The 27,587-nt window shown below is 37.0% G+C and overlaps 1 protein-coding gene across 1 annotated transcript in view; it reads right to left on the bottom strand.

Annotated features, from left to right (window-relative positions):
* The window catches only part of LOC127419596 (adenylate cyclase type 6-like), an 81,187-nt gene that overhangs the window by 8,771 nt on the left and 44,829 nt on the right, over positions 1–27,587 (bottom strand). Inside the window, exons 4-17 of the mRNA XM_051661113.1 lie at positions 20,164–20,313; positions 15,985–16,106; positions 13,596–13,707; positions 13,166–13,293; positions 12,906–13,064; positions 12,076–12,217; positions 11,684–11,812; positions 10,025–10,053; positions 9,011–9,158; positions 8,798–8,895; positions 8,619–8,706; positions 8,282–8,398; positions 4,958–5,113; positions 248–423 (exon numbers count right to left, since the gene is read on the bottom strand). Coding sequence (XP_051517073.1) covers positions 248–423; positions 4,958–5,113; positions 8,282–8,398; positions 8,619–8,706; positions 8,798–8,895; positions 9,011–9,158; positions 10,025–10,053; positions 11,684–11,812; positions 12,076–12,217; positions 12,906–13,064; positions 13,166–13,293; positions 13,596–13,707; positions 15,985–16,106; positions 20,164–20,313 — 1,754 coding nt within the window. The remainder of the gene's footprint in view (positions 1–247; positions 424–4,957; positions 5,114–8,281; positions 8,399–8,618; positions 8,707–8,797; positions 8,896–9,010; positions 9,159–10,024; positions 10,054–11,683; positions 11,813–12,075; positions 12,218–12,905; positions 13,065–13,165; positions 13,294–13,595; positions 13,708–15,984; positions 16,107–20,163; positions 20,314–27,587) is intronic.

The following is a 27,587-nucleotide window of genomic DNA, read 5'->3' as shown; positions in this document are numbered from 1 at the left end:
ACAACATAACTGTCAAACAAACATACTCCTAACTTTATTCCTATATCTAACCCTAACCATTAACAATCCCTCAAAATTAGAGGGAAATGATAGGTTGATAAGATTGGTGCTAAAGCCTCAACCCCAGCCCCAAATCTAACCCTAAAATCTGACTGGTTGACAGGAATGTTGTTGCAGGACCAACAAGTATGTTGATCCTGGGTCAACATGGATGTTCATCCAGGAACACGTCCTAATTGAAACTCACAGTGCATTGGCGGTGACAAACAGGTCGGCGTTGTCTAACAGACTGACCAGGGGCCACTCCACCAGCAGAAGGAAGCAGATCTGGATGAAGATTGTGAGGATCAGTTTGCCTATACTGCTGATATGCAGGAACACTGAGCAGCACAGCAGAGTCAGCAGCACACTGTAAGTGAAGTACTGAGAGCACAGGCAACGCAACCCGTCAAGATCATCTTACAACAGAAATACAACCAGCCACAATTAAGCACAACAGTGACCCACTTTTTCAGCAGCATTAGTTACAGAAGTATTTTATTCTTGAATTTTGGGGCATTTTTTCACCCTTAAACGCATACCAACGGGTCTTCAGTGACCCAGGACCTCATTTCACCCCCTGTACCTCATACCTTTTTTTAGTTGTACCCACACCTCTTTGGTATTCTTCAATCTCTCTTTTATAAATAGTGTAACACAAAAAAAAAAATAAAAAATGTATAGGGGGCCTGGGAAGCTCAGCAAGTAAAGATGCTGACTGGTGAGTTATATGTGGATACCGCAGAGAATAGTGTGAAGCCTCCACACGCGCTACGTCTCAGTGGTAATGCGCTCAACAAGCCACGTGATAAGATGTGCGGATTGACGGTCTCAGATGCGGAGGCAACTGAGATTTGTCCTCCGCCACCCGGATTGAGGCGAGTCACTATGCCACCACGAGGACTTAGAGCACACTGGGAATTGGGCATTCCAAATTGGGCAGAAAATGGGATAAAAAAAATAATAATAATTAAAAAAATTAAAAAAAAAATGTTTTTGGAAGTGTCATTTTTTTTCCCACTTCCATAAATTATATTTTTATGATTATTTCATATCTACACCAATCAGCCACAACATTAAAACCACCTGCCTAATATTGTGTAGCTCCCCCTCGTGCCGCCAAATCAGCACCAACCTGCATCTCAGAATAGTATTCTTCTCACCACAATTGTACGAGCGGATATTGGAGTTACCGTAGACTTTGTCAATTCGAATCAGTCTGGCCATTCTCTGTTGACCTCACTCATCAACAAGGCGTTTCCATCCACAGAACTGCCCCTCACTGGATGTTTTTTGTTTTTGGCACCATTCGGAGTAAATTCTAGACTGTTGTGCGTGAAAATCCCAGGAGATCAGCAGTTACAGAAATACTCAAACCAGCCCATCTGGCACCAACAATCATGCCATGGTCCAAATCACTGAGATAACATTTTTCCCCATTCTGATAGTTGATGTGAACAATAACTGAAGCTCCTGACCCGTGTCTGCATGATTTTATGCACTGCACTCTTGCCACATGATTGGCTGATTAGATAATTGCATGGATGATTGTTTGTGCCTGACGGGCTGGTTTGAGTATTTCTGTAACTGCTGATCACCTGGGATATTCACACACAACAGTCTCTAGAATTTACTCCGAATGGTGCCAAAAACAAAAAACATCCAGTGAGGGGCAGTTCTGTGGATGGAAATGCCTTGTTGATGAGAGAGGTCAACAGAAAATGGCCAGACTGGTTCAAACTGACAAAGTCTACGGTAACTCCGATAACCGCTCTGTACAATTGTGGTGAGAAAAATAGCATCTCAGACTGCTATTCTGAGGTGGGGGTTGGTGCTGTTTTGGCGGCATGAGGGGGATCTACACAATATTAGGCAGGTGGTTTTAATGTTGTGGCTGATCGGTGTATACAAGTTTACTATCACAGGATATCTATTTCTTTGTTTATTACAAGAGAAATTAGTACTATATTCATACAAATAATTACTATCTAACGTTGATTTTCTGTACAACAATGAATTATCAACAATGGTGAATTATCATTATTCCATATGAGTGTACACATACATATTATACATGTTATTTCTTATTCAAGGTGGCACTGTTGCTTTCAATGATTGACTTGAGTATTTGACCTTTTTGGAAGGCTCTCGGGGAGGGGCAGTGGAGAGGGATATATAGTATATTATTTTTTATTATATATATATATACACACACACACACACACACACACTGCGTGCACAATTATTAGGCAAGTGAGTATTCTGATCTTATCATTATTTCCATGCACATTTTCCAACTCTAAACCATATAAACTTGAATGCATATTAGATGCAATCATTTTCTGGTGGCATGTATTTGTGTAATGAGGGAGGGTGTGGCGAAAGTGACTAACACCTTATATCAATGTATACATAATTATTAGGCAGCTTCATTACCATAAAATGGGCCAAAAAAGAGATTTAACCGACAATGAAAAGTCAAACATTTTAAAATGCCTCTCAGACAGACGCAACACTCCTGAAATAGCTAAACTATTGAGGTGTGACCACCGGACAATCAAACGTTTTGTTGCGAATAGTCAACTGGGGCGCAAAAAAAAACGCATGGAGAAGAAAAGGCGCAAATTAACAGCAAAAGGCTTGAGAAGAATTAAACGTGAAGCTACCAGGAACCCATTATCCTCCAATGCTAACATATTCCAGAACTGCAACCTACATGGAGTGTCCAGAAGTACAAGGTGCCAAGTGCTCAGAGACATGGCCAAGATCAAGAAGGCTGAAACACGACCACCACTGAATAAGATTCACATTTTTAAGCATCAAGATTGGACAAAGAAATACCTGAAGACAGATTTTTCAAAGGTTTTATGGACAGATGAAATGAGAGTGACTCTTGATGGACCAGATGGATGGGCCCGTGGCTGGATCACTAATGGACACAGGGCACCACTTCGAGTCAGGTGCCAGCAAGGTGGAGGCGGCGTACTGGTATGGGCTGCTATCATCAAGGATGAGGTAGTTCAAACCTACTGCCAGTTTCTGGAAAATACTTTCTTCAAGCAGTGGTACAGGAAGAAGTCCTCAGCATTCAAGAAGGCCATGATCTTTATGCAGGACAATGCTCAATCACATGCATCCAAGTACTCCACTGCTTGGCTAGCCAGCATGGGCCTCAAAGATGCCCAAATAATGACTTGGCCCCCTTCCTCACCTGACTTAAATCCTACTGAGAACTTGTGGGCCCTTCTCAAACATGAGATTTACAGTGAGGGAAGACAATACACCTCTTTGAACAGCATTTGGAAGTCTGTGGTTGCTGCTTCAGCGAAAGTTGATCATGAACAGATCAAGAAACTGACAGACTCCATGGATGGAAGTCTCATTCCAGTTATTGAAAAGAAGGGTGGCTATATTGGTCACCGAATATTTTTGAAAGGCCAAAAATGTTAATTGTCATTTTGTGTTACTTATTTGTTGCACTTAACAATACACAATTGAGTTGGGAGAAATTATTTTTGTAATTTAGTTGCCTAATAATTGTGCACACTTATATATTCCCCTGAGAAAGACAAAACTCACTTTTCCTTTGTTAAACATTCAGGTTTGAGGTTCAATAACATTTTAGATTGACTGAGAGCATTGTGTTTGTTCAACAATAAAAATAATCCTGAGAAATACAATTTACCTATTTATTGTGCACGCAGTGTATATATACATATATACAGTGTACAAACATCCCTGTAGTCAAAGCTAAAATACACACACAAAGAAACAAAAAAAAAAAAACAAATATATATATATATATATAATATTTTTTTTTTTTTTGTGTGTGTGTGTATTTTAGCTTTGACTACAGGGATGTTTGTTGGAGGTCAGGGTGGGATTGGTGATTGGGAGGGGGAAAGGGAATAATGGGGGTTAAAAGTTGATTCTGTACATATATGTTTTGTTTTTCTGTTTCATATTTTGGAGTCAATAAAAAGTGTTAATCGAAAAAAAAAAGATTGACTTCAGTTACATTTGACATTGCTTGATGAAGAAACAACTTGGAAGTAAAATATAGCAAGTACAACAAATGAACAATATGATATGACTATTGTCATTTGGGTCTACTACTGAAATTATGTTGTGCATTTATTTACACTCAATAAGTGCATGAGAAAAATATGTGTAGCTTATGTGTATCTTATGTTTTGTGTAGCTCAATAGGTTTTTGACAGTGAGTTGCATCTCATGAAATTTCAGTGAAAGTAATGAATCCTGTTTTAGATTTCTCCTGATTTGTTTCATTTCTCTGACATATGAAAAAAAAAACATCAAAATATATTTTATTCTATTATGTTCTAATTGTCTTGAAAATATTTAGAAAATTTGACACTATCTTGGCATTTTGTATATCCATTTGTGATATATATAAGTGCTGGGTCTCTAAAGACCCTTATACAAGACTGTTTACTTAACTGTCTGTCTTTTATGAGTGAATAAACTGATTTCATGAAAACATAATGGAATAAAAAAATGCTGGTACAATATAAAACTTTTGATTTATAATTGTTTATAAGCATGAAAATATATACCAGAAGCATATACAGTACCAAAGATTAACAACCTTGTAGCTCATGGTAGGTCTCTGTCTTGAATAGATTCTACGGTATCGTTAAAAATACAATTTTCTCTATGATGAAAATGGAACACTAGTGTTGCACTTAATACTGCTACCATGACAAAATCATCATAGCAAAAAGGCAAAACCCTAAAAAGTATTTCCTTTTTGCATATGCTCTGGAGCATTTATAAACAAATATCAACAAAAAAATTGTCAGAAAACAGAAGTTATATGCATACTGTAGATATACGTGAGAGCATATATGCAAAGTGTACACAAAGCATGCATGTACGGATCATCACACACACTGACCTCAGGAAAAGGACATGGTGAAGTCTGGTCAGGACACATGCTGAGGGGGTCCTCTGCTGTCTGAGTCAAATTATGCAGCAGACACACAGTAACTGAAGCAGAAATATTAAGATGTTTGGCCACACATTCTAGCAGTTTGTCTTGGTCACAGGTAAACTGAAACAAAAACAAAACAAAACAAAAACAAAATAAAATAAAAATAAAAAGAGGGAAAAAAATCTGTTAAAATGTTCCAAATATATTCGTATAAGTAAAATGTACTAGAGGTTGTCCGATATTGGATTTTGCAGATACTGATAACATTAGTGGTGGAAAAGGGCAATAACCTATTAATCGGCCGATAGTTTTTAAAATCGATTTATGGAATGTTGAAAATACTATGGTATTTGTGCATGAAAATCCCAGGAGGTCAGCAGTTACAGAAATACTCAAACCAGCCCGTCTGGCACCAACAATCATGCCATGGTCGAAATCACTGAGATCACATTTTTTCCCCATTCTGATGGTTGATGTGAACATTAACTGAAGCTCTTGACCCATATCTGCATGACTTTATACATTATACTGCTGTCACACGATTGGCTGATTAGATAATCGCTTAAGTAAGTAGATGTACAGGTGTACCTAATAAAGTGGCCGGTGATTGAGTGTGTGTGTGTGTGTATATATATATATGTGTATATACAGTGCATCCGGAAAGTATTCACAGCGCTTCACTTTTTCCACATTTTGTTATGTTACAGCCTTATTCCAAAATGGATTAAATTAATTATTTTCCTCAAAATTCTACAAACAATACCCCATGATGACAATGTGAAAGAAGTTTGTTTGAAATCTTTGCAAATTTATTAAAAAGAAAAAAAGAAAAAAATCACATGAACATAAGTATTCACAGTCTTTGCCATGACATTCAAAATTGAGCTCAGGTGCATCCTGTTTCCACTGATCATCCTTGAGATGTTTCTACAACTTGATTGGGGTCCACTTGTGGTAAATTCAGTTGATTGGACATGATTTGGAAAGGCACACACCTGTCTATATAAGGTCCCACAGTTAACAGTGCATGTCAGAGCACAAACCAAGCCATGAAGTGCAAGGAATTGTCTGTAGACCTCCGAGACAGGATTGTATTCGAGGCACAGATCTGGGGAAGGGTACAGAAAAATGTCTGCAGCATTGAAGGTCCCAATGAGCACAGTGGCCTCCATCATCCGTAAATGGAAGAAGTTTGGAACCACCAGGACTCTTCCTAGAGCTGGCCGCCTGGCCAAACTGAGCGATCAGGGGAGAAGGGCCTTAGTCAGGGAGGTGACCAAGAACCTGATGGTCACTCTGACAGAGCTCCAGCATTTCTCTGTGGAGAGAGGTGAACCTTCCAGAAGAACAACCATCTCTGCAGCACTCCACCAATCAGGCCTGTATGGTAGAGTGGCCAGATGGAAGCCACTCCTCAGTAAAAGGCACATGACAGCCCGCCTGGAAATTGCCAAAAGGGACCTGATGGACTCTCAGACCATGAGAAACAAAGATTGAACTCTTTGGCCTGAATGGCAAGCGTCATGTCTGGAGGAAACCAGGCACCGCTCATCAACTAGCCAATACCATCCCTACAGTGAAGCATGGTGGTGGCAGCATCATGCTGTGGGGATATATTTCAGTGGCAGGAACTGGGAGACTAGTCAGGATCGAGGGAAAGATGAATGCAGCAATGTACAGAGACATCCTTGATGAAAACATGCTCCAGAGCGCTCTGGACCTCAGACTGGGGCGAAGGTTCATCTTCCAACAGGACAATGACCCTAAGCACACAGCCAAGATAACAAAGGAGTGGCTACGGGACAACTCTGTGAATGTCCTTGAGTGGCCCAGCCAGAGCCCAGACTTGAACCCGATTGAACATCTCTGGAGAGATCTGAAAATGGCTGTGCACCGACGCTCCCCATCCAACCGGATGGAGCTTGAGAGGTCCTGCAAAGAAGAATGGGAGAAACTGCCCAAAAATAGGTGTGCCAAGCTTGTAGCATCATACTCAAAAAGACTTGAGGCTGTAATTGGTGCCAAAGGTGCTTCAACAAAGTATTGAGCAAAGGCTGTGAATACTTATGTACATGTGATTTTTTTTTTCTGTTTTTATTTTTAATAAATTTGCAAAGATTTCAAACAAACTTCTTTCACGTTGTCATTATGGGGTATTGTTTGTAGAATTGAGGAAAAGAATGAATTTAATCCATTTTGGAATAAGGCTGTAACATAACAAAATGTGGAAAAAGTGAAGCGCTGTGAATACTTTCCGGATGCACTGTGTATATATATATATAAAACCAGATTTAATTTGGTTTAATGAGTCATAAGGTTTATTATTATTCACAAGATATAAAGTTGGAAACACTTTATTTGCTGAAAGGGCATTTGTCTATACAGACACATTTTTCTTTGTATGCCCTTGCTTCAATTTTGAACACTTGATTATCTAATCAAAATAACAAAATATTCATTCAAGTAAGGATAAAAAGATGGATGAACTTTGTCAATAATGACAGATTTAGATATAGCAAATCCCCACAAGGTGTCAAAGATTGTTTATTTCACTTCTAGAGGCCACTATTATAATAAACATGCAAACAAGCCATTCAAACTGTATAATCCTCCAACGCCGGCCACAGAGAAACAGTGGAATTAAAAAAAAAAAAAAAAAACTATTGGCAACTATCGGCATAGTTCCAAAAAGTAACTATTGACACCGACTAATCAGTAGAACTTATTTATTGGTGTACCTCTAAAACGTACATTGTTTGTTCTAGTTAAAAATGGCTAGTATTTCTAGTAAATTAGGGACAAAAATTTCAATTTTCTTTCTATTGATTCAGATGTTTAGGCAGAGCCAATAGGATTTATTTATGTATGATATTAATTTAGTTACAGAATTAAGGGGTGGGGTATTCTCGTTCTGGAGGGCATTTGATTGGACAAAAATCTGTGTGGTGCAAGATGAGTAATCTTTCTCAGAAGAAAAAGCATGTGTTCATTTTAAATGTGTATATCTGCTCGAAGTAAATTTATTCAGTGTTTAGGAGTATGCAAATACAGATGGACTAAAAGGCACAAACTTTCATTTTGATTTAATGGGTCTTTAATTCCAATTATTTCTTTTTTATGCTCAACTTTGTGCTAAATATAATCAGGTTTTCTACCTTTGTTTCAACCGGCATTTAACGAATACAAATATTCACTTGTGGTAAACAGAACCTAACAAAGTCGAAAAACTGACAATATTCTCTGCATTACCCACTGAAGTGAAATCACTGAGGCAGAACACATTCTCACCATATTAACAAAGGCAGAGATGAAGAGAAGCAGAATGGTAAAGACTCCAACTAGCGTGCTATTAATATGGGATTGAACTATCCTCTTTGACACTGTCTGTAAGGTAACTGGAAAAAGCTGCAAGACATAAAATTTAGAAGAGAGACATAAATTAACTTACAAAAAGACATAAGCAATTTTTCATACCATGTATGACCATAATGATGCTCTTTGATAGTATGATAGTTGGTTTTAGATAGTAGGTTCAGCCAAAGTTGAGTAGTAATTTATTGTAAATCACATATACAGATATCACATTTATAAATCCGTAAGCTTGAGTGAAGTAATAGTGACTGACCTTAATGCAGGAGTAAATGGCACATATAAAGAGGACGTGGGCGAGGATAACAAATATGCTGATGAACATGCCCAGCATTAAGGGTGTACTGCAAGCAAATATACCATAAATTCAGGTCTCACCACAAATCCACATCCATTATTATAAATAATACTTGCTATTGTTACAATGTTACTTACTGTGGTAAGACGATGATTTGAATAAAAACAATGAAGCAAAAGACGAGGAGGGTACAAGCCACATAACTGCCAAAACGATCATCCACCTTTTTGGAGTACTGAAAGTACAACAATTGGTGTTGTATTACGTGTTGGAAAATTTACTCAGAAGTCAGCGTTGGTAAATATGTTGTCTCAGTGAAGGACAGTGTATTTTACAGGCTGTCTATGAACCTTTTTCTCCAGAATAGGTGTTTGGAATGTGAGCAGGAATTTCTTGACGTGGTCTTTTCGCAGCTGGTCGATGCTGCGAGCATCAATGGCACGACCTAAAAACTCATCGACCTCATCTTCTGGATTCAGAGTCTCTTGTGCACATCGGCTGGAGGAGAACAACCAAATGAGGGCAAACATTTTTACATGAATGCATGAGAAGCATAAAAACTTCACCATCTCTATCCTCAAAACGCATTATTTTTGACCCACCACAATATCTGAAAAGACCATCTTGAACCAGGCTAAAAGGGTTTGCTGGTCTTCACTGGTCTGGTTCACTGGTTTTAGATTTTTCTTTTTTCTTTTTCTCTCCAATTCGGAATGCCCAATTCCCAATGCCCTCTAAGTCCTCGTGGTGGCGTAGTGACTCGCCTCAATCCGGGTGGCAGAGGACGAATCTCATTTGCCTCCGCCTCTTGAGTGCGTTACCGCAGAGACATAGCGCGTTTGGAGGCTTCACGCAATTCTCCGCTGCATCTACGCACAACTCACCACGTGCCCCACCGAGAGCGAACCACATTATAGCAACCATGAGGAGGTTACCCCATGTGACTCTACCCTCCCTAGAAACCAGGCCAATTTGGTTGCTTAGGAGACCCGGCTGGAGTCACTCAGCACGCCCTGGATTCGAACTCGTGACTCCAGGGGTGGTAGTCAGCATCTTTACTCGCTGAGCTACCCAGGCCCCCGGTTATAGAGGGGTTTTGAGCTTTTGTCCACTGATCAAGCTGGGAGACCAGCTGGTCGACCAGCTAAACCAGCTGAATACCAATTGAGATCAACTTGGCCATGCTGGGAGACCAAGTTTATTCTGGTTTAAGCTGGTCTTTTTTTTTTTTTTGCAGGGCTGTTCTAGAATAATCATTTTAGATTTTCTCTTTCCTAGAGAAACAAACAGCCTGTGAAATGTAAGCCATAAGCCCTACAGAGCCAGAGAGAATAGATTTGTGCCTTAATAAAAATGGAACTCACTTATCTTTGGTGGAGGCTTCATCTATGCCCTGAAAACAGACAGGTAGATTTGTTACAGTGGGCAGTAGACACAGTGAAAAAGAAAAACATATCTCATTTTAGCCAGCTCCAAAGCCAAGCCCACAGAGCCACTGCCACTTTAATTAACACTCAAGAGACTTCAAATTACACCCAGAGAAAGAGCGAGAGAGAATACTTGACAGAAACAGAGCCAAAGAATTGGAGTCAAGCAATCAAACTTAAAGGTAAAAAAGTGGGTGATTTTCTTACATCACAATTTAATATGCAGAGACAACTATAAGTCAGTCATTTCTAGGTTAATTCCCCTGAAAAGTGTTAAATTGTGGCGCTCTAAAAACATTACTTTGTTTGTTTGAGCAGCCTGAAACACAACACTGGCTGAACCTATGGCATAAGTTTGGGATGGGAGTATTGTTTTTCGACCAGAAAGGTGGAGTGTTCAGGAAACCTGTTTGAAAAGAGTCAATATTTTTGCAATTCAGTTTGGTGATGCTATTGGTGCAGAAATTACACACATCACTTTTAAAATGTTTTACCCTCATCTTATGTTTTACTTGTCATTCAACGATTGTGAAGCTGATAGGGCTAGTTCACCCAAAAATGAAAATTCTCTCATCATCAACTCACCCTCATGCCATCCCAGATGTGTATGATTTTCTTTTCTTTCTTTTTTTTTGCTGAACACAAACCAAGATTTTTAGAAGAATATCTCAGATCTTTAGGTCCATACAATGCAAGTGAATGGTTGTCAGAACTTTGAAGGTTCAAAAAGCATATAAAGGCAGTGGATAAATCCATATCTTCAGAAGCGAAATGATAGGTGTGGGTGAGAAACAGATAAATATTTAAGTCCTTTTTTACTATAAATCTCCACTTTCAGATTCTTTGTTTTTGGCGATTTGCATTCTTCGTGCATATCGCCATCTACTGGGCAGGGATGAGAATTTATAGTAAAAAAGGACTTAAATATTGATCTTTTATATCACGTCTGAAGATATGGATTTAACCTCTGCCTTTATATGCTTTTCGAACCTTCAAAGTTCTGACAACCATTCACTTGCATATGGATTACTTTTATGCTGCATTTATGTGCATTTTGGAGCTTCAAAGTTCTGGCCAACATTCACTTGCAATGAATGGACCTACAGAGCTTAAATATTCTTCTAAAAATCTTTGTTTATGTTCTGCAGAAGAAAGTAAGTCATACACATATGGGATGACATGAGGGGTGAGTAAATGATGAAAGAATTTTTATTTTTGGGTGACCTATTACTTTAATTCATACATATATGTATTAATTACAATTTATTTATTCGGAAATGTTATTAAAAAAATAAGCTAAACCATCATTCTGAATTGTTGTCCTTTGTTTACATTTGTTTTCCACTCTCCATTAATACTCTCCGAGACAATATTTATGCGCCACACTTTTACTGTCTCTGCTTTTTATTTTGACACTGATTGAAACTAGAAAAATTGCCTGAAAAGGGGAAAATGCAATTCACACATAGGCACTGCCAAGCTCTAGAGAAAATTGCTTCAATTATGACTTGTTGCTACACTCATAAGGAAGTGCAGGGGAGATCAGATGCCGCAAGCTGTCAGAGGCAGAGTGTTAGTGGACAGAGCCGAGCTCACCATCTGTCTGAAGACTTTGGAATCTTTCGTTCTGGAGAAAGATCTGTCAGGAACCCAGCGCGCTATCAGCGCCTCTGAAGAGTTGGCTCTGGCACGCTGCATCTTAGCCATCATGGCTTTTTCTTCTTTCTGCAGGGTGAATTTGGCACACAAACACAGGATATTAGACCATATTCCAGCAAACTCAGAAAGATACAGTACTGTAGATACTTTTTTGATCCACAAAAAGGGAATACAATTGCAGTCCACCACCACCAAAACATTATACAATCAAGATTCCCCAATTAAGGTGTAATGATTTTGCCCACAGCATGGTTTCTCAAGACTCCCAAGCCATTTAGCATCTGTGTGTACTGCAATAAGTAACATCCATTTATCTTCATGTAACTTACCCTTTTCTGAGTACAGCCAAGCACAAAAAAAGTCTCGATGTTGTTGTCTTTCAGGTATGTGTTTCTGTCTCCTCCAAAACCTGGTTCCACCTCATAGTCTCCATTTAAATACTGCAGCGTGGCTTTAGTGATGTGGATCCGCCTGATAACATTCATAGTGTGACAGTTTTAGTACAGTTACATATAATGAGTTCCCACACCTTTTGAGCCATTCAGAATGACTGGGTAAGTGTTTCAAAAAATATTTTCCCAATGACCTTTCCATGATCTTTTAATTTTAATTGACTTTTCTAGGCCTGGAAACTCCCTGATTTCCAGCATTCCTATGACCAGTGTTCCCACATTTTTTGACCAATGAACCATGACTTTTAAATGACCATTCCATTTGTTTGTGATTACTGGATAAGCATTTTTAAAAATCATTCAAATTCAGACTGATTCACTAATGAATCATTTAGACCAATTTGTGAACCAGTTCGAAAATAACCTATGCCTAAGAATGATTTGCTCACAAATCGGAGATCACTAAAGTCTGCAAGCAAGTTTACTCTACACAAGAGCAATATATAGCTGATGAAATATATTAGAGCAGAGCAAAACTACAAAAATGTATATTCATTATAGCAATTTTCATGACTTTTCCAGGTCTGGAAAAAACAATTAAAAACATATTTGATATTTTCAGGTTTTTCAAGACCTGTATGCCCATTGGAACCTTGTGTATAGTCATTGCTTTATTAACCAAAATCTTTTTCAGTCAAATTTAAATAGATCAACACATCACATTATCACCAATGTGTTTGCTGCTGATGTTTGGTGTTCACTCTTACCCTGCTTGGCCTCCAGCCTCCATCTGATTGGCCAGTGTGACATCGTTGGACCAGACATCAAACTGCCATTTGCGCAGCCCGAGCACCCCGCAGTGCACACGGCCACTGTGTATGCCCACACGCATGTTCACATTCACTCCTGTGACCTCACGCACCAATCTGCAAGCAGCCACATGTAACGACATGCATAAAACATTAAATGAAAAATGTGATACTGGTCAAATTATATGGAAAGGGAGACTGATAAATGTAAAGCATACGAGATGGCCTCGATCATGTCCACCCCCATCTCCACACAGCAGTGAGCATGATCTGCCCTCGCTTCCGGAAGCCCAGACACACAGTAATAACAGTCCCCCAGAATCTTGATTCGTAGACAGTGGTTTTCCTGAGAATACAAACGTAACACACCACACACACACATTAAGTATTATTCGCAGAGTATCACCAAAATCTATAATTACAGAAACAAAATGTAATGGGGAAAAAGTTAATTAATAGTCATGAATATGTCACCCGGCAACAAATATTAATGGTCCTAAAAATAGGCTTAATTTGTAAACAATTATGTGAAAAGATGTTTTTTTTGGAGTAAAATATGACCTGTACATTTATTTGTGCAATTCACCCTAATAGTAGTCAATAATAGTCATCATAAGTCTACAACTGAGTTAATGTTTGCTTTCGTACCCAAGCCAATTTATCAAAGCGAGCAAAAAGCTCATTAAGTGTCATCACCAGCTCCTGGGCTGTGCATTGCGATGCCAAACTGGTGAAGCCCTCTATGTCTGCAAACAGGATACTGTTGAGAGGACAGATAGAAGACAAAAAGAGACAGACAGCAAGACAGACAGAGAAAATTAGATCAATAATCACTGAGGCCTCTAGTCTGGGTCACTGCAGTTGGTTTCATGGGCAAATGGAGAAAAACATTGTTCACTTTCTGAATGGTGGGTGGCCACACTCAGTACTTCAATCTATCATTCAATTAGAAAAACCAGGACCCGGCTGGTGTCCTTAAAGTCCTCATAGCCACAAGGAGGATGGATGGTCATCAACTACAATCTAAGACATGACAGAATGGACACAGTGAGGACACATTACTATCTGACAACAGATGGCACTGTTTCCTTCATAAATGCCTGACGATGGCAAATTTAAAACTTTTGGAAAGCCAGATCTCTACCCAGTCAGTTATACTTAGCATTTTCACACATCCAAATTTACCTAACAAATGTGGCACAGCTGCTTCAAGCTGGCTTGGTTTATGTTAAAATAACTTACATTCTCCATGAATTGGCCTAAAACAGTGAAAGTAAGTTTTTCTTTTCTTTTTCAACAAATGGTCAGTGGAAGGAGGTGCTTAACCTACAGAAAATGTTGACTGTCTTCATCAAAATTAAATTTGTAAAATTTATAAAATGTAAATTTTTTGATAAAATAAAAGATATATATATATATATATATATATATATTATTAATGTTAAAAACAGCAGGACCACCAACAGGGTTGCAAACTAAATTTAAGCAATATTTCGGCATTAATACAAGTTAAGATCAATCGACAGCATTTGTGGCATAATGTTGATTAACACAAAAATTACTTTCGACCCATTTTTCTTTTTATAAAAGCAATGGGGCCAATCTGTAAACATTAAAATACTTACTGTTTCAAATGTATAGCCACAAAACGTAAACATTATATGCAGTAACATGATTTTAGTGTGATAAAATCGCTTACTAACATTGTCTGCGTAATATATACAATTTTACAACTTCGTTGCCTTAACAACACCTTAAACCATAAAACCCTAAAAAGATAGTAAAACCGGTGATTTAAGCAACTTTACAGCTCAAATGATACACAAATTTTAACAGAAGATTTAATGTAAGTGCTATAATAAAATTATAATTTTCACATTTCTGCCTTTAAACTCTCCAAAAATTGGCCCCATTCACTTCCATTGTATGTGCCTCACTGTAACCTCAACATTTGTAGCTGCTTTTTTTTTTTTTTAAAGAAGGGGCGGGTCGAACATTACATTATGCCAAAAAATGCTGTTAACTGAGCTTAACTTGTATTGAACCCAAGATATTCCTTTAAGCTATCACTCAGTAGGTGTTTACTAGTTTAGGGCCAAATGTTGGTTTGTAGTTATTGATACATTTCCCATAAATTAAAGATCATTTGATCATTCTGGTAACTTTGGTAACAGGATTGGAATGGTTGAGCCTGATGAATGCAGTCAAAAATGTGTATAAATAGAGAAAATGAAATGAGATAAAATACTTGTATTCCCACCATACTGTAGAAAGGGTCCAAATTATGTTTCTTCTTGAGTGTCACAATTTTCAGGAAAGCTACATTTTTTGCAATAGGTGTGGAAAATCATGCAGTAACAAGGTTGTGTGCAAAATGTGGGACACAGAAAAATATCTTGTATTTGGTCATTCAAATGATTTAATTAGAAATAGTTAATTAAATTACTATTACTTCATTTAAAATGTTTTTTTACAACATTGTATTGAATATCAATTAATCAGATGACATGACGTTGTATTTTAATAGCTATTTTTCATCATAGGTTTATTTTGTTTTAGATCATAGTTTATCTAACATACCTCACTAGATATCAGACTTCTAAAGACCTCAAATGATTTAAAAACTACTGGAACACAAAATTGTACCATATTTATGGAATGTGCAATCTGCTGGTTCTTGAACGGGCAGCACTTGGGACCTGAAGCTACGTTAACAAAATGGCTTACTGTTATTTCACACAGCTCTCTGTTATTTGGCTGTGTAACTTTTAGTATATCATAACCAGTGGTCGTATACCAACTTGACCTTCACTCCAATAAGAAACTTTCACATTTCAAGGACTACGAATAAACTAATCTATGTTAAAACATTCAACATAGATTCATCCTTGGAAAAAAATTACCTTAAGCAGCATCAGTGTCTAATATGTTTTAACCACATAGTTATAATGGTGTTGTTTCTCATTCAGGAGGTGTTATGTCAACACTGGCAATCATACCAGTACAACACCATGTGTTGTTCTTGGCATTTGTGTACCTGACGTTGTCATGTTTCTGGATGTAGATCTTGTGGAACATCGTATCCTCTTTCTTGACATTGATGTCTGCCTTCATCTCCATGGCAACATGCCTTGGCAACACTGAGAGCAGCAGGCGCTCCTGGATTGGGTTTATGACATGACAACAGTGAGGTGTACACATGTAGTTAAAAAAATTACATGAGCTTTTTGTTTTAACATTAAGAATTTAGATAAACATTTATATATACTTCATGGACTGCATAAGTGAATACTATACACTACTATTTACTATATGGAATGTATTTGTGTATATTTTAGGTGCTGTAACTCACTGTTCCCCATTAAAAAAAATTATATATATATATATATATATATATATATATATATATATATATATATATATATATATATATATATACAGTTGTGCTCAAAAGTTTGCATACCCTGGCAGAAATTATGAAATTTTGGCATTGATTGTGAAAATATGACTGATCATGCAAAAAAAAAAAGTGTCTTTTATTTAAGGATAGTGATCATATGAAGCCATTTATTATCACATAGTTGTTTGGCTCCTTTTTAAATCATAATGATAACAGAAATCTCCCAAATGGCCCTGATCAAAAGTTTACATACCCTCTGAATGTTTGGCCTTGTTATTTTAAATTGAAGTTAGTGTCTGTGTATAAATTGTCAATGAGTTTGTTAGCTCTCACGTGGATGCACTAAGCAGGCTAGATACTGAGCCATGGGGAGCAGAAAAGAACTGTCAAAAGACCTGCGTAACAAGGTAATGGAACTTTATAAAGATGGAAAAGGACATAAAAATATATACAAAGCCTTGAAAATGCCAGTCATTATTGTTCAATCACTTATTAAGAAGTGGAAAATTCAGGGATCTCGAGACCAAGCCAAGGTCAGGTAGACCAAGAAAGATTTCAGCCACAACTGCCAGAAGAATTGTTCAGGATACAAAGAAAAACCCACAGGTAACCTCAGGAGAAATACAGGCTGCTCTGGAAAAAGGCTGTGGTTGTTTCAAGGAGCACAATACAACGATACTTGAACAAAAATGAGCTGCATGGTCGAGTTGCCAGAAAGAAGCCTTTACTGCGCCAATGCCACAAAAAAGCCCAACAACACCATAACACGCCTCACAGCTTCTGGCACACTGTAATTTGGAGTGAAGAGACCAAAATAGAGCTTTATGGTCACAACCATAAGCGCTATGTTTGGAGAGGGGTCAACAAGTGAAAAGAATACCATCCCCACTGTGAAGCATGGTGGTAGCTCACTGATGTTTTGGGGGTGTGTGAGCTCTAAAAGGCACGGGGAATCTTGTGAAAATTGATGGCAAGATGAATGCAGCATGTTATCAGAAAATACTGGCAGACAATTTGCATTCTTCTGCACGAAAGCTGCGCATGGGACGCTCTTGGACTTTCCAGCACGACAATGACCCTAAGCACAAGGCCAAGTTGACCCTCCAGTGGTTACAGCAGAAAAAGGTGAAGGTTCTGGAGTGGCCATCACAGTCTCCTGACCTTAATATCATCGAGCCACTCTGGGGAGATCTCAAACGTGCAATTCATGCAAGACGACCAAAGACTTTACATTACCTGGAGGCATTTTGCCAAGACGAATGGGCAGCTATACCACCTGCAAGAATTTGGGGCCTCATAGACAACTATTACAAAAGACTGCACGCTGTCATTGATGCTAAAGGGGGCAATACACAGTATTAAGAACTAAGGGTATGCAGACTTTTGAACAGGAGTCATTTCATTTTTTTCTTTGTTGCCATATTTTGTTTTATGATTGTGCCATTCTGTTATAACCTACAGTTGAATATGAATCCCATAAGACATATGGTTGGTTTTGCCTGCTCACTCATGTTTTCTTTAAAAATGGTACATATTTTACCAATTCTCCAAGGGTATGCAAACTTTAGAGCACAACTGTATATATATATATACACTACCGGTCAAAAGTTTTGAAACACTTGATTGAAATGTTTCTCATGATCTTAAAAATCTTTTGATCTGAAGGCGTATGCGTAAATGTTTGAAATTAGTTTTGTAGACAAAAATATAATTGTGCCACCATATTAATTTATTTCATTATAAAACTAAACTTTAATAAAAAAATAAATAAAAATGTTTTTGAAATTGATGACTTGGACCAAATAATAAAGAAAAGCAGCCAATAAGTGCCCAACATAAATGGGAACTCCTTCAATACTGTTTAAAAATCATCCCAGGGTGATACCTCAAGAAGTTGGTTGAGAAAATGTCAAGAGTAAATGTCTGCAAAATCTAGGCAAAGGGAGACTACTTTGAAGATGCTAAAATATAACACAGTTTTGATTTATTTTGGATTTTGTTTAGTCACAACATAATTCCATTTATGTTATTCCATAGTTTTAATGACTTTACTATTATTCTAAAATGTGAAAAAAAAAAAAAAAAAAAAAAATTATAATAAAGAATGAGTAAGTGTTTCAAAACTTTTGACCGGTAGTATATGGGGGTAATGGGGTTAAGATCCACTGGCGGCCAAAAGTTTGGAATAATGTACAGATTTTGCTCTTATGGAAAGAAATTGGTTCTTTTATTCACCAAAGTGGCATTCAGCTGATCACAATGTATAGTCAGGACATTAATAACGTGAAAAATTACTATTACAATTGAAAAAAATAAAAAATAAATAATAAAAAAAGAATTTCAGAACTTCTTAATCTACTTCAAAGAGTTCTCATCAAAAAATCCTCCACGTGCAGCTATGACAGCTTTGCAGATCATTGGCATTCTAGCTGTCAGTTTGTCCAGATACTCAGGTGACTGTTCACCCCTCGCTTCCTGTAGCACTTGCCATAGATGTGGCTGTCTTGTCGGGCACTTCTCACGCACCTAGCTAATCCCACAAAAGCTCAATGGGGTGAAGATCCATAACACTCTTTTCCAATTATCTGTTGTCCATGTTATTTGCCCACTCTAAACTTTTCTTTTTGTTTTTCTGTTTCAAAAGGGGCTTTTTCTTGCAATTCTTCCCATAAGGCCTTCACCCCTGAGTCTTCTCTTAACCGTTATAAATGAAACTGGTGTTGAGCGGGTAGAATTCAATGAATCTGTCAGCGGAGGACATGTGAGGTGTCTATTTCTCAAACTAGAGGCTCTTTTGTACTTGTTTAGTTGTACATCTGGCCTTCAACATCTCTTTCTGTCCTTGTTAGAGCCAGTTGTCCTTTGTCTTTGAAGACTGTAGTGTACACATTTGTATGAAATCTTCAGTTTTTTTGGCAATTTCAAGCAATACATGCCAGTCTATTGGATACTGTGGCAACTCAAAAACAAACACACAGACAATGTTAAGCTTCATTTAATGAACCAAATAACTTTCAGCTGTGTTTGATATAATGGCAAGTGATTTTCTAGTACCAAATTAGCAATTTAGCATGATTACACAAGGATAAGGTGTTGGAGTGATGGCTGCTGGAAATGGGGCCTGTCTAGATTTGATCAAAAATGACTTTTTTCAAATAGTGATGGTGCTGTTTTTTACATCAGTAATGTCCTGACTATACTTTGTGATCAGTTGAATGCCACTTTGGTGAATTAAAGTACCAATTTCCTTCCGAAACAGCAAAATCTGTACATTATTCCAAACTTTTGGCTGCCAGTTTATTTTTTTTATTTTTATTGCTTTCTGTAGTTCAAAAGTGGCAACGGGTCAAGAAACTAAAATATAACAGTTTTGAATTAAAATGTTTTCTGGTCACTTTATAATTCCCATTTTTCAATTACTTTGTATTTCATAGTTTTGATGAATACAGTATTATAAAAAAGGTGGATGGCAGTAATTATAAAAGGTGGATAACAATAATAATAATAATGTATAAATCGGCGTGTTCACATTTTTGACTGGTAATGGATGCATGTACGTAGTGGGTAATGGTGACTACAAAGTTATACCAAAAATTGTCTCAAACAGCAAGAAAAATAACAGAAACTCCTTTTTAGTAAACAGGTGGTTACTGATCTCAAGAAGAACTGGTTTAAATCAAGCCAGAATGGTGAAACCACAACATGCAACATAATGCACAACAATGAAACATGACCTGAGTTTATGAGGTGCTTCGTGCACATTTATAAAAGGTAAGCAAATGGTAGGTGTGTTTGTGTGCTCAAGTGTTGGCCAACCTGCTGCTGGTTCTCTCTCTGAAGGTGAATTCTGGCCTGGATGTATCCTCTAGTCTCTTTGAAGGCCTGTCTCTGAGATACTTCAGCTGGGTAGTGTGTGCAGATGCCAATGATGTTGGTGCACAGGAATATCAGTGCATTGGCACATAACTGCACAGAGAGAGAGAAGAGGAATGAAATTCATGAAATTCAAGAGAAACTTAAACGGTCTGACTGCTTGCTGTCTGCAAGATCCCTATTTACACCTGGTGCTAACATCTGTTTGGGGCAATCCGACCACAAGTAAATACAGGTGTAAATGGGATCCGAACCATTTTGTGATCCTATCCACATTTGGAAGTAGTCAAAAATGCTTGTGACCACATCATATTTGTAGTGTAAACACTAATCTGTCCTGATGTGTCCTGTACAACAAAGGATCGCCCACTCACCTGTCAATCAACCACAGCACTAAAACAAGGGTTTTAAACTTTGCCGTTACTTGTGGCTTTAGCCCTCCTATTGCATTCAAAATCTGCATACACCTTTTGCATTTGCGGGTCAGTTTTGACCCGGTGGAGTTTTAAGCTTATAAAACATCCATAATCCATTTTCTTTAATCAAAAACCATATTGCAGCTAATTGTTAACTTCTTAGCTGTTCATACATGTAAAGACATCTATATTTTTGGCATGTTAACTGAAAAATATAAATGCTATGTACGATGTCAGTTTTTTTGTTACAAAATGTTTTGATATTCTTTAACATTTCAAAATATACATTAACTACAGCTAAACAAGTGTGATGAAGATATATATATATATATATATTTTTTTTTATCAAGGTTTATATGAAATTTCATTTGAATATCACATTGCATTAAATTGAGGTTTTAAGGGTTAAACGAAAATAACCATCCGATCAAACACTTTCGAAAAGCCCACACATCAAGGACCTACATGCATACTTAACAGAATATCTTCGGCATAATACTGATTACCACAAAAATTTATTTTGACATGTCCCTCCTTTCCTTTAAAAATAAAAAAATGTGAGGCATTTACAATGGAAGTAAATGGGCCCAATCCGTAACATTAAAACAATACCCATTCTCCAATACCCAGCCCTTCTAGGACATGGTGTTAGACTTAAGGTCACATAAGCACTAATGATTTTGTTTGAAAACACATCGATTTCGCTGCGTTTATACCTATTTTCCACACTAGAATGCTGTGTTTTTCTAAAACACTCGCTATTACTGCATACTTTGGAAAAAGATGACTTTAGGCAACAGAAAACTGAGTTTTCAGACTTAATGGAAGAGTGTGGAGGTGGCCTCACAATAATCACACTGAGTGTGCTTAAATGCACATTATTACACTAATAATTGTCACAAATCTGCTTATTCAAAACTCTTACAAGAAAACTGCATTTACATAATGCTTGAAATCATCAGATTATTTTCTGCTTTTGCTGTCAAAATGTAAATAGGCATGTGCACAACACTTGCACACTTTGGATAAGCCGGTAATGGTAAAGGTATTTACATGGAGAGCAAAATCAGTGTAATGACCAAAAATCTACATGTGCCAATTAGATTTTACTTAAACCATTTAGGACCTTACCCTAATAAAGAAAAGCTGTTCAAGGCATTTACATGACTAAACATTTTGATGGCTTATTAGGCATAATCAATGTAAGACTGCATGTAAACGTGTTCAATGACATAGTGAGTGATGTAATTCGTCTGAAAATTAGGCCTCCTTCCCTCTTAATCTGATCACATTGTGGTCATAGGCAACACATTTAATACCAGGGCTGAAAGGGTTTATTAATACTATGTGTAAACAGGACCTAACAGAGTGATTCAAAAAGATTGCTGCTCAAAACTCACTCCCCTCACGTCTGATTTTAAATGTAATATAAACAGTCAGCCAGCCAAAAGGGCTAATCAATCTTTTCCAGTCCGCAAAATAAAAATCTACAGGGAGACTGAGAAAGATAGATAGTCCTTCTGATGCAACCTTTTCCAGCTACATATCATGATATATATATTTTTAACTTATTGCAAACATATGCCCCTTATATACAGCCCTAAATGTTAGCTACTCATTCTCACCCTCAGTCCCACCTGAGAAAACTCATGATCTCCTGAGAAGAGCAGCTACCATTTCCTCAGATCATCATATCATCAATAAAGAAAACAGAACACAAAGAGCAGAACAACTTAATGTAACAGCCATAAACTCTGCAAAGGTAGGGTGGGGTCTCTCAGACTGTCTCACTTTATGACTTACTGCCTGTATTACATCATTTGGCTGAAATCAATCATGTAAGACTTTAGAGTGAGGAAATGGGAACTCCAATGGAGTGTGGCGAGAGTTTGGATCAAAAAGTCATACAGCATGAATCAAGCTGCTTCCAAAAACTGAACATAGATTCTAGGATAGTCAAAGGAAGTCTATACTACATGGAGAAAGCTAACCATTAGCATTCCTATTCATCTTAATTATGTTATATACGTATATATTTTTTATTATATATACACACACCTTTATATAAGTCCATTTGATGTTTTTATAAGCCCTTCAAAGAAATTTCAAGCACAGATAAAAAAATGAAGGACCCACTATATATTAAGTGTACTAAGTACTTAAAAATGTGATACAATGTACTTATTATGTACATATTTGTTGTTGCATTGTACTTGCATTTAATTACATCTGTAGTTACACTTTTAACCTTACCCCTAATGCTAAACCAACCCTTACCCTAAACCCTACCATTATGCCTACTCCTAAACCCAACTTCAGTAGCTGCAAATCTGGAACTTGTAAGAATTTTGCAGAACAACATGTAGTTAGACAGTAAGTACATCTGTATTGTACTGTATGTATTACATGTTAGTACATAGTAGTTAAAGACACCTAATATAAAGTGGGACCAAAATTAATATAATGAAAGATTATCTTTTTTACATGCAAAACTGCTTATTTATGCCTTATACCAGCAGGGATGGCAGACACCAGCCCAATGCCAATGCTAACCAGCCAAACCTTGATCTGCTGGGACAGTCCATATCTCTTAGTGTGTGATTAAAATTTTGACTACTAAATAAAAACTATTTTCTTTTTAACCAGAAATACCAGCAACCTCATTCTCCAACTGCAATCAGTTTACTGTTGCTTACCATGCCACATAAAGAAATATTGATTCTCATGAGGCAATCACAGGCTTCTCTTAAGCTGGTTATTTCCATTCTGTATCTGCTCTGCCATTTATTATTCAGCATTTTAATGTTCTCCTCTTAGCAGTTCACACAAACTATGCACACAGTTTAAAGGCAATAACAAAGGAGCAGAAAGCACAGTTGCAGTATGAGGTCATTATAGTGAGAAAAAGCATAAAACACCTGATGGCCTATTCCTTTCAAGGTGTAAAAAGTTAGTCCTACTAAGCAAAATGAAAAGCATCCAGTTTCAGGTCTTCTTTTATCTCAACATCAGTAATAGTACCCGAGGTTCAAATGGTATGCAGCCAAACCAGTGTGCTAAAGAGAACATAACATGATGGTTTTGCAGTCATACTGTCTTTGTGAAAATAGTTTTTAAGAGATGTGCAAGCTTGCAGAGTAAATTAAATATGATTTATGTGATGACACACAGGCTGTCAGACAGATATAAATACCAAAACAAAAATATATTATGCAGACACAATCTTAAAGGAAAGTTCTGGGTAAAATGAATAGTTTAACCAAAAATCTGAGGAAGAGTAAATGATTGCAGAATTTTCAATTTTGGGAGAACGATTCCTTTCGGGTTATAATATTGATAAACCATTCCAGAAAGTCAGAAACCACCAATCTGCCAGAATTTTCTGTGGCCCAAAGGTGAAATGCACACATTCTGGTTTCATTTCACAGCAACAAGTGTTTTGTTTTTTGTTGTTGAAGAGGAACAGTCTTAATTTACGGTATCTGCTTGACAAGAAATGACACAGCATGGCTTCAGAAAAACAGCTCCACTCCCACTTTCAAGTGTCCCCTAGAGTGAGTGTACAAATATCTTCAGATTTCAGAGTCCAGGAAGAAGAGCCAAGAGCATCAGGCATCCATTTGCTCAGATGACGTTATTGCTTTGAATTATTTTAGCTATAAGGTGGGTTGTGTGGTCAACTTGCAGAACTTTTCCAGAACCAAAAAAGTAGTTCTATTCCAGGGACCCTCACTAAAGCCAATAGACAAAAAACCTGATGAAACATGGGAAAATTATGTGGATGTGGAAACCACAGACTGACGATTCTTGATTTGTGGCTAAAAAACAAACAAAACAAAACAAAGAAAAAAACACTGCAACATGCTGTAAAAAGTAAAACCCAGTCCAACAGATCTGTCATGAGTCCAGTAAGATACTGTAGTCAAGACAGTAGAGAAGTTGAACGGATAGATACTTTACCAAAAATGCAAATTCTGTCATTATTTACTCACCCTAATGTTGCTTCAAACCTGTATGACTTTCTTACCTTTCTGGAACACAAAAGGTAACTTTTTAAAAAGACTTCATAGGGTTTATTTACCATACTGTAAGTGAATAGTGACTCTGGTCTGTCAAGCTCGAAAAAAGACAAGGAAACATCATAAAACCTAGGGCTGGGTATTGATACAGATTTCCCTATTTAATTTGATTCTGATTCACAAGCTCTCGGTTCGATTCAATATCGATTCACATGGGTATTTTTCAGTTATAATGTCCCTTTTGCTTACATATGAAATAAAATCTCTCCCAGCTAATGCTGCAAATTACACAGGGGACCTTCTAACTAGCTACATTAGGAAAATATTAATTTTACTAATTTTATTTTGTTTTGGTCACATTTTGGCTTTTTTTTTTAAATTAACAAATCCATGTTTTCAATCAATAAATAAGATATTATATTTCTATATTATTTTTTGTTACATGTTTGTTTAATTTCATAGTGTTTACAAGTATTTACACTGATTTGTTGAACATGTGCTAAAACCGGTACTGTCTCTAACAAAAGGCATTTCTGTAATGACCATCTGTAAATGAGCGCATGTTAACGAAAGAGACTCAAATGGCTTTTTCACATCTGTGCCATGCATGATTAGAATTAAATTTTTGTTTTTTTTTGTTTTTGATCAATAACTGACTGTAAAGAACAGAAAGGGTATTAAAAGAGGCAGTATTCAATGACAAATGGGTTGCGTGGATCTCGTCTTTGGACACACATTATACGGAACAACTTTTCACTTTTACTCTCAACACAAAGTGAAAGGAACTCGCTGCTGAATACTCCACCATTATATTACACAATCACTGGTGAGTTAAATGTAAACACTTACCAGCCTGTTGCCAAATATATAAATTTTAGTTGCATAGTGCGAAATTTGGTTGCGAGTGATTTCCTCTCATTGTAGAAGAGGGTTGCGCATAGAGTAAAACAATCAATCTTGGGATTTAAGAATTGATATCGAGATCGTTCAAAAAAAGATTGCGATGCAACGGAAAATCAATACTTTACCCACTCCTAATAAAACCACCGCAAAAGTAATAGATCCTATCCCTTTGTGCAAATTAAATTCAAGTCATTATTCAGTCTCAAATCTAATCAAATCATTAATCAAGTACTCAAATCAAATATGACAGCTATGTCGATAACACATACCTCACTGTTTCTCAATGCATCTTGTGACCAAACGCCATGACTTCATGGTGTTTCATTTAAATTACTGTGAGAAAAAAATTATGCGTGGAAAACTGGGTGTTTGATTCATCCATTGATAATGTTCATCTTGTTCATGATAAGATGCATTATGCTCTGCTGCAATTCATAAGCAAACTCTTTTCTCCAGAATGTAAATTTTTGCAGTAAGAAAATGAATTCCTCAAAAAATAAAAAAAGAATGACTTATTTTCAAGCATAGGGAGTAACGGAATACTTGTAACGATGTTACGTAATCAGAATACAAAAAATGTGTTGTCCAATAGTTATATATAAAAAAATCTATGTAATATGATTACAGATACATTTAGTAAAAATTGGGATTACTAGCAGGATTACAATTTTAATTTTATAAAAAGATCTCCTGAAATAAAGTGATATAGACTGCTGCTTGCTTTAGAGTGGCACATATGATCACATGCGCGCTCGACATCTCTTCTAGATCTCTCTTGTGACTCAGTTGCATGAGCAAATAACACCTGTCTTACATCACCACTCTACTCACAAGGCAAACAAGGTCAAGGGCTGTTTCATTGTGATGGCCATGGAAGAAAATGCATTATTTTAGTGGAAATCTCACCATTATTGTCATTTTAAAGGAGAAAAGGGAAAAACATTAAAGTTCCGTGCAATTTATGTCTTCCAGCTGTGAAGATGCTGTAAATTTCCAAGACCCACATGGTATTATGTTATTGATTACATTTTTACTAAATAATAAGCATTTGTAATGGATTGCATTTTTAAAGTAACCCTCCAACCCTGCTTATTTTTACCACCAATGCATCTCATTTGTGATCAGATTTTCAAAAACTATGGTCAGTTGTGCCTCCCTACAATAATGTTATAGCATCTAGCGGAAGGAACGCCAACTAGCGACCAACAGTACAGCGACCTGCAATCGAAATCAGTAAAACTGCTGATGAATGCACCTGTATTCATTTAACCTAAATGTAGAGCAGGCCCCATCAGTTCATCTGTATCACATTAAATGAGAGTGTATAATATCAGTGAAACTTTAAAAAGTTGTTGACGTTTGAGATGACTGATCTAACAGTGCAAATGTCACATGCTTTTACCTCAGAACAAAAACCTGCCTCAGAACATGTCAATTAATAAATGAAATAATCGCAATTAATCACATATATCAATATTTGCTGTGAAAGGCCCCTAAATAAGTATAATTCAATACTAGAGCTAGCGAATTAACACATTAAAGGTGCTGTAAGTGATTTTTTACAAATTTTTATAGAATCGTATGCAGAAAATGTTCTTTCTACCTGAAAGAGATCACTGAAATAAGTGTCCTGAGATAACGCACCAGTCTCTGTGACAGTACTAGACTGTGTAAAAGGCAAACAAAAAATTGGCCACTGGCAACGGACACATTCTTTGAGCCAGTAAGAAGAATTTAATGTGCTTTCTGCCTGTCAATCATTTTGCACTTTTTCATAGTGTAGCATAAAGCTGATCATTCAGGTTTAATGCCATCTTCAGATTCATATCAGTTGTCAGCTGAGGGCGCTATTTTGCTACTTTTGTGTCTGACAACCATGAGAAGGTGACGGTCTCAATGCTATCTTTGGTGGGTATTGTTTTGGAAAGAGGGGGCCTGTCTAATTCAACGGCTTAGTCTCGTGGAAGTTCCAGAACGGCTAAAATCGCACAACAGAATGCAGGTATCTCGAGACCAGTTTTTCAACTTT

This window comes from Myxocyprinus asiaticus, chromosome 29, assembly GCF_019703515.2.
Source record: "Myxocyprinus asiaticus isolate MX2 ecotype Aquarium Trade chromosome 29, UBuf_Myxa_2, whole genome shotgun sequence".
Classification (NCBI taxonomy): domain Eukaryota; kingdom Metazoa; phylum Chordata; class Actinopteri; order Cypriniformes; family Catostomidae; genus Myxocyprinus; species Myxocyprinus asiaticus.
This window is presented reverse-complemented; position numbering and strand designations above follow the sequence as displayed.